The sequence below is a fragment of the Frankliniella occidentalis genome, unplaced genomic scaffold (assembly GCF_000697945.3).
Source record: "Frankliniella occidentalis isolate FOCC.00 unplaced genomic scaffold, Focc_3.1 Scaffold32, whole genome shotgun sequence".
In the NCBI taxonomy this organism is placed as follows: Eukaryota; Metazoa; Arthropoda; class Insecta; order Thysanoptera; family Thripidae; genus Frankliniella; species Frankliniella occidentalis.
This window is the reverse complement of record NW_026267162.1, coordinates 1,327,646-1,338,339: the sequence shown is the minus strand read 5'-3', so window position 1 is coordinate 1,338,339 and position 10,694 is coordinate 1,327,646. Positions and strand designations below refer to the sequence as shown.

Below are 10,694 nucleotides of genomic sequence, written 5' to 3'. Positions count from 1 at the left end.
GCCGCCCCTTGCAACGCGGGTTTGGCTGCTACTGCCACGCTGCCGCCACAACACGCAGACTATTTTTACATTTCTCTGAAAGAAAGGGGAGATTAGGAGAATGTTGCACCCGCGCACCCCGCGCGACGCCCCTTTGTGGGCCGTAAAATAAAAAGAAGCGGCGGTGGAGGGGAGGTATAAGTACCCGTCTCCACCTTGTCCATCTCGGCTGTGTCAAAAACAAAGCGACGCGATCTGCCCGGGGCGTGGGCGGGGGACATCCCCTCCTCCTCCTCCTCCTCTCAGTGTGTCACACACACACACTCACACACACACTGAAAGCAGTAACGAAGTGCGGCTAACCCGGCCGGAACTTTCCGATGTCTCGGTTTCAGAGGAGGTGGCGGCGGCGCCGACGACCAGGACGTTAGTCACCGGATGGCGGGGGGCGGCCCGGGGGCGGCCCGGGGACGGCGGGTGTCGCCGGGCGCCAACGCCCGCTGATGAGCAAGTGGAGAGCGAGCGCGCCCCGGCCAGCCCCGGCCCGTCGCGGCGTGACCGAGGGGTACACCACTCTTAAAAGTAGGTGTACGCGCTTTAAAAAGTCAAGAAAAAAGTCAAGATAAAGTCAAAAAGTCATTTGAAAAGTCAAAAAGTCAAATAAAAAGTCAAAAAAGTCAAATAAAGTCAAAAAAAGTCGACGAGAAGTCGACGAGAAGTCAGAGAAAAGGCACTGAAAAAGTCAACAGAAAGTCAACATGCGAGTGCAATATCTGCCTGTAAGGGGCCAAAAAGCTACGGAACTGTGATTGTATCGGAAAGTCCTAGATCACTGTCTTTTAAAGAGGGAGGGGGGTGGGTGGTGGGTGAAGTGAGAAAAATAAAATTATCGGATTTCATGGGATTTCTTCATCAAAAAACGTAAATACTGAAAATACCTTGTTTTTCTTACTTAGGGGGTGTACTCTGATGACGAATTTTCTTCTTATTCGATTCATGCTATGAATAGTGCCAAAAAGTCTTGGAAAAACCTTATTACTAGCCCAAAAATTACAACTCTCCCTTATTTATAAAATATAGCAGGGAAAAAATCATAAAAGTCAAATAAATTTGATCAAAAAGTCAAAAAAAAGTCAAATAAAAGTACAAAAAAAGTCAAAAAAAGTCAAAAAGTCACGGCCCAAAAAAATCGACTAAAAGTAGGTGTACGCCCAGAATCGGAGTGATGTACCCCTCGGGCGTGACGGTTTTAGCTCCCTCTCCTGGTGACCTACACTTTGGCCATAACAACGAAAAAGAAATCCCGCGCGCTCCGTCACTTCACCGTGTGTTGTTGGCGGCGAGCGGGCGGGTGGGCGCCCCCAATACCGTCGAGTCGGTGCAGCCAAACGGGCCGTTGTCGGTGGCCCGCCAAGAAGGACGGCGTCGACGCTTGGAGGCTACCGTCACCATGCACGACACGCTAACGCTAACCGGGCAAAGGTTATGAGCACCGTTCAACACACGACACGAACCAGTTCAGCAATACCTTGTTGTCAAGTGCTATTTCATTGCATAAAATGAATGTTGACGCGATCATCTGGCCCGGTTCGCAACAATACTTGTGTAACGTGCACTTTTTGCCAGGCTACTAGAAACAGCCAACTAGCTCAGTATTTCCCGATAGGTAGAGTGGCGTGAGTCTTTGGATTATTTTATAAGGGCGCCAGAGATAAATTACATTACCTCGCCAAAATACATCACGAACAACGTAGCACAGTAAAAATGTTAATAGAATAACAATAAAAACATAGCACTAAAGGTAATAACACAAATGGCGAATTGCTGCTGGTCGAATCATAAAGATCTCAAATACAAGTGCTAAACACCAAAACGGAAAGGGAGCCGTTCTCAAAGACAAGACAAATACAAATAACATTATAGTTATATACAAATCACATCATCTAAATCTCACAACAAGAACTGAACTAACCATGACTGGAAGTTAGGCAACCCTTCGAACGCGCGCCGGGAGGGCAGGCAACCCAACCGGTCCGCGGACGGTTCGTCATCAAAACTTTAAAAGGTGCGGATCCCTAAAGGACCAAAAGCTAAACTCAAACGCAACGAGGAGAGACGGGGAGCCAGCCGGACACGCCGCATACAACAACGTGCAAGGGCCTCGCCGACCCCCGCGCCCTCCCCGAGACACCATAAACAAAGTAGAGCAAAGCACCAAAAGTACAACAGAAAGGACCGTACCGCCGCGGAACCGGGGAGATACTATTTTGTTTCACAAAACGAGGTTACAAATAACACAGAATAACTCACACGAGCGAAAATGGTGATGGAGAGAGTGAGTGCTTCACCACGAAGCAGACCGACCCGGCCCCGGCGGGGCGGGCGGAGATCGACAATACAAGACTTGCTGCTGGTGACATCGCGGGCAGACCGCCGGTGAGAATGGGGGCCTAGCCCACCTTCCCGTCGACCCAGCAGAGCATAACGCCATCAGGGCGACAATCCCAAAGGGGAACACATAGTGTCGACCACACCTGAAGACGGTAAACTAAGACCCTGCAAGGAACAGATACATTTAGCACACGGATGTCTCACAACTAGTATGGGGATACGGAAAACAGCCACCAGACTCACCAAGCACAATGTGCGGGTGACGCACGGATGTTCAATAACAACATTACGGGTGCTCGGGTCCCTCCGAGGGAGACCCTCTCTCGCCACTGTCGCTCTCAGAGTGACCGAGGTCCGGCGGCAGGCAGCCGCCTCCAGCTCGCCTCAGTCGCTCTCGCTCGCACCCATTGGCCCGGCCGGTCAGCTGACCCCATCGTCTGCTAGACCGGCCGCACCTGAGCTGGCGCTCAGGCGATCAAGACGGCAAGTAAAGGTGACGCGTATGCGAAATTAAAAGAAGGGCTGCGCAACCCCTCTACCAGGGGCGGGACCGGCCAACTAAGGCAAACCCCAACCCCCTCGAAATTCCGCGCGTCACACTTGGTAATAACAGTTTTCCCGCTTTCGCACGGTGTAGCGGCAAAGGTGTGCTGTTGGCGGCGGAGAGAAAGGGGAATGTTTATATCAGGGGGTGTCGAAGGGCCGGCTATGGAGCGACAGCGAGAAAGAAAGAGAGCGGGGGAGGAGGGTTGTCGGTGAGCTGAACAAGTCTCCCCTCCCCCCCCCTCTCTCTCTCTCTCTCTCGCTCTCCCCCCCCTCTCTCTCTCTTCCTCACACACACACACACACACACACACAGCGCGGGCCCGTGCCCACTGCACCCCCTCCCTTCCCCTCGCCCGCTCCCGCTCCTGACCCTCCCCAACAGCCCGCGGCCGCCCGCCGCCCTGCTCCCCGCAGCCCAATGACAGCCGATAAGGCCCGATAGGCAGGGAAGCCCCACCACCCACGGCCGCCCTGCCCGCTGCTGCTGCGGGGCTGCGGTTCCCTGGCGGGCGCGGCGCGGGGCTCAACAGACTCAACACTGCCGGCCGGCTATTCTCAGACATGATAAACAGTGAGGACGCGGGGGGAGGGTGCGAGGGACGGGGGGAGCAGGCTACAACACCAGCACCAGCGGCCCCTGGAAAGCGCGCGCACGCGCTCACGCCGGTGTCAAAAAGGTCGGGTGGGAAAAAAGTGGCGCTAAGACAACATAGAACTTTGGAGAGGTTAGCAAGCTGCCACAGAGGCAGTACCGCACCGCCGTGACGCGCGGGCCAAGTCACCTTAGAGTGCCACTTTTGGGGCGGCCACCCCTCGCCTCGCACCACCTGGCTGCATCGAAAAGCTGTAAGCAGCGCGCCAATCGTCGTTGAGGTAGCCAAAGAGGGATGGGTACAGTCAGAGTCTCAGTACAGACACGTTTGCAGATCTGAAGACTCAAGCAAGACGACCGCGTTTGTCACGTTGGTCGGCTCTGTTGGGTTTGCTTGCCCAGAACCCATCTAAACCCGCTTATTCGGGAGTCCCCGATAAGAGCGAAAAGTGCAAAGTATGGCCGTAGTCAAGTCCAGGCTGGAGCCACCATAGCAAACGTGTATCTGATAAATCTAGATTTAGCAAGTCCGACTGCCAGGTGAGAGTGGGATGTTCTGTGGGTTGCCTACACCCGGAAAAATAGTTCCTTCAAGTGCAAATTGACACAAGACGAAATTCACCATTGAAACAAGACAATTTCGTCTCTGAAATAAGATTTTAGTCTTATTCGAAAGAAAATATCAGCTTGTTTCAAGAATAAATTTGATCTTGTGTCAGCGTGCTCTTGAAACAAGGAAAAATTTACTTGAAACGAGAAACGATTTTTCTGGGTGTACATACAGGGATTTTTAAACAGCGAATTCCCACCTTTTAAGCGACATCTCACAAGGAGACTTCTGCAAGTGTAAATTCCCGATCTTGCCAAAACTCGGTATATTTATTTGCTTCTTATCTATGTTGATGACGATTGACGGTAGATTCTTTTCCTGATCGCCCGCCCCTCCCAAACCCCCATTTCGAATCAGAATATTACTTAATAGTTGTAAAAAATAATTAATTTGTATTTTTCGAAATTATACGCCTTTAGAGGGAGTACCGGTACATGAAGGGCCAGGAAATTGATCATGATAAAAAGCAAATATATCGAGTTTGGACAAGATCTTGCGTAAGTCCCCTTGTAAGAGCTGACAGAGGAAGATCAAGGTGAGGCGCGGGCTGTCCTGTCAACCCTCACCCCCCTCTTATAGCACGTCGTCGAGTCTCAGAGAGATTACGCGGGGTGGAAGGTACGACCACAATGTGCCCACGTCGAGGGGTTTTCACTCGAAATTTTGGCGTACAGTGTATCACATATATTACCTGCATCACGCGATCTTACGTCGATGTTACACACTCTTTGCAACTAAGTTCTACAATTTTAGAGCATATTTTTCTATTTTTCGGTAGAAGAGAACGCGTTGAACAGTGTATTACGCAAGTATAACCAACCGAGCCCCTGGAGTATCATAATCCTCTCGTATCCAGATTTCCAGCAGCAGCTCGCCAACTGCTGCTCTAGAAGAGACGCGCCATTGCACAAGGCAGAGAGAATCAGGCAGCCCTGTCGCACCTAATCGCAGATCAGTTGATAACCTGCTGTGCGGTATAGACTGGCGGGGGTTTACTTCTGCACTCACACACGCATACGCGCGCGCGCACACACACACACACGCACGGGCGCACGCACCGTGCCACTGAGCGTGCGTTCGCTGCGCCGCCTCTCATCTATGGGGTGCTTAGGTTTAAAATTAGAAGGCGCTGAGAGCGGGCGAAGCGGGGCACAGAGCGACGCGCTCAGCGCCACGCAGAGCCACGCAGAACCACGGCGAGCCACGCAGAGCCACGCAGAGCCACGCAAAGCCACGGAGAGCCACGCAAAGCCACGCAAAGCCACGCAAAGCCACGGAGAGCCACACAGAGCCACACAAAAGCTACGGAGAGCCCCACGGAGCCACACACAGCCACACAAAGCCACCAGGAGCCAAGAGTCACTCAGAGTGATCCAGCAACGCAGAGCCACGGAGAGCAGAAACACGCAGTGTCACGCAGTGTCACGCAGTGTCACGCAGAGTCACGCAAAGCCACGCAAAGCCACGCAAAGCCACGCAGAGCCACGCAGAGCTACGCAGAGCTACGCAGAGCTACGCAGAACCACGAAGAGCCACGCAGAGCCCGCAGAGCCACGAAGAGCCACGCAATACAAGCCGAGGTTCGCTTGCAGCCCAACGTCGGCGCCTCGATGCAGCCGCTGAGGTCGGAAGCAGTCGGAAGCAAGGCGTCGTCGACAGGCGAGGCCGGCGGCGGCCGGCGGCGGTACGCAGGAGTAAACCTCGGAGTAAACACCAGAAACACCATCCCGCGAGACAAGGAGCTGTCTGGAGACGGAAGAGAATGATTCCAAACGTTAGGAAGGACCAGGACTCCCCTGCCTGCCTTCCCTTCTCCCTCCCTCCCTTCTTTCTCCTTCCTTCTCTCGCACTCGCACGTCTCCGACTACGCTGCTGCGGCCAGTGACCACGGAGCAATGGGCCTCTACGGCGACTTATTCGTCACGCGCCAAACAAGATTGCAAATATTGCCGAATCGCAAAGGTATGCAAAATTGAAACGGCTACTATACTCACTGCGGCAGCAGCGACGCCGGCAGCTCGCCCTAGCGCAGAGCGTGGCGCGGGGCTCCCGAGCCCGGCGCCGAGCCGATTGCACACTCGGCGCGACGCGGGCGGGCGGCTGAGCGTCTTTCGCCGCAGTGTCCTACCTGCAGTTGTTGACGTCCTTGGGGATCTCAGGTGGACAGGACGCACACCATCCCGAACGGTGCCAAGCTGCAGCTCCGCGCCAATCCCACCCCTCGTTGCCACCGCCCTACCCAACCACCCAAACCACCCAAAAGCTACGCTGACCGATCCGACGTTGCATGCAAACTACCTGACGTGATTCACCATGGGCCCTAAAAAAAGAGCTCCACCTTTGTTTTACGGTCCGTCGCTATTTTGAAGCCGCTCGGTTTACAAAAGTGATGGGCGATGACGTTCCCGGACCCAAAGATAACTTTGACGACCGCGTCGATCAGCTAAAATTGGCAGATTTTTCTCCTTCTCTCTTTACGAGTTTACCAAAATGATCTCACCAGTGCAACTTACAGAGCTCTGAGTCACGAGAGTAAAAGCGAGAGGGAGCGAGAGAGAGAGAGAGAGAGAGAGAGAGAGAGAGAGGGGGGGAGTCCCTTGGCATTGCGTTTTGCGTTTACCTTGCCTTTTTCGCATTTCGGCATTACAGTGTAGATGAGCATCGCTCGCTCTCTGCTCCGAGAGAGGCTCGCCGCTCCACGAATTAATTAATATTGATCAGGACGGGTGGGCCCCCCTGGGCCCCCTGAGCCTCCTCCTGGGGCCGGGCCTGTGGGCCCCTTGCCGTGCAGCGCTGCTCGCCCATGGCCGCGGCGGCCAGGGCGCTCTGTAGACAGAGACGACAAGCGTTGCCTCGCGCAGCGCTCCGTGCGGGGCGAGGTGCGGGGCGAGGTGCGGGGCGGGGCGAGGTGCGGTGCGGGGTGTCCAGTGACCGCTGCAAGTCAATGAGGCATGAAGGCCTCATTACCGCGATAACAATAACAATCAGACGCTGCAACGCGTCGGTCGTGTCGGTCCGACGCAGAGCAGAGCGACGAGTGCTCCTGCACGCCCAGCCGACTGGGAAAGGGTCCACGAGGGGGAGTTTACCCCCCATTACAATAGCCTCGGACTTGCTCTCATCCCGTCACTGATTTTTGACCCCACTGTCGATATTACAGCAGTTTCAAAAAGACCGTATAAGTTACTGGCATTTGATTAGCAGTTTGACAGACATAAACTTATTAATTCAAATAAATAGCGTTCAGGTGTCAGCCAGCTAGGCGTATGCGTGTTGAACCGGTAATGTGCCAAACTTGAAAGTGTTCGAATGTAAATTTGAACACTTTAGAGTGTCCAAAGCTGCATGCAAACCCCGCGAAAAGTGTTCAACTTTACTACGTATTAAACACTTTTCAGCATTCAAATATTTACTCACACACATAAGTGTTCAAGGTACACGGAAAAAAAATATGTAAGTTCGCATAGCTGATATGTTTGCTGATATCGTGACAAGCAACTTTTAAGCTACATTAGCTAATAATTGACTCCTGTGTGCAAGAATTAGCTAGGGCAGCTAATGCTTATCTGGATAAGGTTTAGTGCTCGTTCTGGTAGATTATGCCCAATCAACTGAAGCAGACATTGCATTTGCTCAAGCAGGTGAAGCATTAGCTCTCACAGCTGATACGTCGCTGTAACAGCAAACGTTTCGCTGTGGTAGCTAAAAAACTTGCTTGTCACGATATTAGCAAACATAAAAGCTAAGGCAGCTAACATTTAGTTGGCTTAACTTAATTATTTTTTTCCCTGTAGTGTCGAGAACTTGCACGTGCACGCGCCAGTTGCCAACTTCTTTTTATCAGTTTACTGTATCAGTGTATAGTTAGTAAACTCTGGAAATTAGCGCAGAATTATCTTCGGGGATATATGCAGTTATAACAAAACAATTTCACAGGACAATCTGTGCAATGTTTTGTTTTGAAAAACTACCTTAAGTGATCACATCCACAACCAGCTCCAGAATCCCTGAACATTTCTGGTAAACTATTTACATCCATTTTATATTTTTAAGACTAGACTATCCGTTAAAATTGTATACTGACAATGTCTTCTTTTATCTAAACTTTCCCCAATATGTTTGACCACACTGCTTAACTCTTCATCACACTAATGTGTCTAGCTTCGAATTAAGCACTTGTTAGTGTTTGAGCGTTCCTCAAGTTAAACCCGTCTCTTAACTGGGCGCACTCTGAGAGGAAAGTGTTCATGTGATCGAATTGAACACATGGGTGTGCACATCGCTCGCGACGTTTCCTTTCATCAGCCACAGCCAGCCAATGCTCGCAAACTGCTCAATGTTTGCAATGAGCGACACTCCACCCTCACAACCCCCACGGGTGAACGGGGCGGACCTAACGCCCTAGGGGTGGTGAGCGGAGCGCCGCCTGCTCGCCGACCGGCCAGCCAGACTTTTTATTGACCGTTAAGAAGGGGGATGTGACAGGGGTGAACGGCCAGCTAAGGCTGGGGGGGAGAGGAGGGGGGCGTCTGACGCCAAACTAAGGAGACCGGCTGGTAGGGTGGCGTGGCTGGCGGGGCTGGCGACGCCAGGCGACGGGACGGGACGGGATGGGACGCCCGGCGGCCCGGCGGGGTCTTGCTCTTATGTGGTGTGGAGCCGAGCCAAATTTGAAGGTGTTGCGTCCCGCACGCGTCAATTCCACAAGTGATTTTTTGTTCGCAATCTGGGGGAACGAGACATATACATAATGGGAAAATATAAGCGTGTTACTGTGGTGTTGATGGTCAACACCTAGCAGTCAATAGTCCTTAATGGTGTGATTACAGTTAATACTCACCACAGTCTGGGCACAGCACGGTGCGGATGGCGTGAACCGTCGCCCTGCTCCTCAGAACAGGCGCCCCTCTGGCGGTGAAGTTGTGGGGGCCCACACGGTCCGCGAAGACAATGAACTTGCCGCCGGGCTTGATGCTGGCGCGGACGGGCGCGGCCGAGGGCGCGAGCCTCGACATGTCCTCGCACTGGGCCGCGTGGCGGGCGGCGGCGCGCGGCCGCTCGGGCCCGGGGGCGGGCGTGGTCGCGAGGGGCGGCTCCACGAACTGCAGCCGGACCTGCGACCGCATCCGCAGCGGGGGCGCGGCCACGGCGCCGCCCCCTACCGCCCCCGAGGGAGCGTCCTTGCGCACATGCTGCACCACGAAGGTGACAAAGTACGACCCGCCTGGCCCGGCCGCCGAGCGCGACCGAGCCTTGCCTTCAAACACAGTGGTGGCCGCATAGGCGCGCGCGCCCGCATCCTCGCTCGCGCACCATGCTCCGCCCCCGCCGCCCCCGCCACCCCTTGCGCGACCACCCCCGCCGGCGCCGGCTAGAGAGCTCTGCGAGAAGCCCCTGCTCCGTGGGCCGTTGGCTCCTGGGGCAGCCGCCGGGAGTGTCGAGGACACCGTGGGGCCGGGGCCGGCGGGGGACCCGGGTGCGGGCCTCCTAGTCCTGCTGTCCATGGAGGGCGTTGGCCTCCTCTGCTGGCCGCGCGGCGGCCCGGCTGGTGACACCGGCACTGGCTGCTGCTGGTTGTCGAATGTCCAAGGGTATCGTCGCGGTGACGAGGCGTCCGTCGCGGAGGCCGACGGCGGCCTCGCCGGGAGTGCGGCGGCAAGGGCGAGCTGCGTCCACGACCCGGCCAGCAGCCCCACGTACAGGAGGGCGAGTAGGCTCGGTCGGCTCCAGATGCCACCGCCCCCGGGGTCGCGGCGCCGGCGCCGCGGCGCTCTCTGTTCCCCGCGGCTTTCCGGCCAGCTGCAGGCGCAGCTGCAGGCGCAGCAGCCGCAGGGGGTGAGGGGGTGGGGCGCGGGCACGCGGCACGAGGGACAACAAGGCAGTACGTCGTGGTCCTTGCCGGTCGGCTTCATATCCTAGCGCTGGCTGGACGGCGCCGTCCTGGGCCAGCCGGTGGCGCTGGTTGCGAGGTCGGGGCGGCTTACTCCACGCCGTCGGGGTGGGAGACCCCAGGCATGTCGCGGCGCTCCGGTAGAAACAGGTGGCGGTGTCTGAGACCCAGGGTCGTCGTCGTGCTGGTGCTCGTCGAGGCCACCGGGCCGGTCTCGGTGCTGCTGCTGCTTCTCCACAGGGTACACGTCGTCCAGGGACATGACATGGCCACGGCCAGGACGAGGATGGCTTCGTCGAGGAGATGGTGCACGTAGAGGTCCTGGATGTGCACTACGGCCGAGTCATCACCACACTGCACCAATACATCACTGCGCTTCACAACACACGCACGCACTCACACACACCTCTCACTCGCGGCACGTCCAGGCGCGTGGGCGTGCGTCGTGCACGTGCCCAGGCCGGCACACCCCTGCCTCGTCGGATCGGTTTCGGCTCGGCTTCGGCCCGGTTCGGTTACTCGGTTCGGCTGCTGCTCGCCGTGCAGATCGGATCGACTGTTCGGCCGGGAGGCGCACCACGCGGAGGCGGCTGGGACTACTCACTCGCACGAGCTCTGTTCGCAGACTAGAGGGGCGCGTCTGGCCGGGGCCTGGGCCGGGCCGGGCGTAGCCGGGGCGTAGCCGG

At 55.7% G+C, this 10,694-nt stretch overlaps 1 protein-coding gene across 3 annotated transcripts in view; it reads right to left on the bottom strand.

Annotated features, from left to right (window-relative positions):
• LOC113210479 (zinc finger protein 135) overlaps positions 1–10,694 on the bottom strand; it is a 177,425-nt gene that overhangs the window by 18,056 nt on the left and 148,675 nt on the right. The window contains exon 1 of one of the 3 annotated variants that reach the window (XM_026428494.2): positions 8,959–10,622. The exons of the other annotated variants lie outside the window; for them this stretch is intronic. Coding sequence (XP_026284279.1) covers positions 8,959–10,030 — 1,072 coding nt within the window. The 5' untranslated portion in view covers positions 10,031–10,622. Of the gene's footprint in view, positions 1–8,958; positions 10,623–10,694 lie in introns of those variants that run through there. 3 annotated transcript variants of the gene reach the window in all.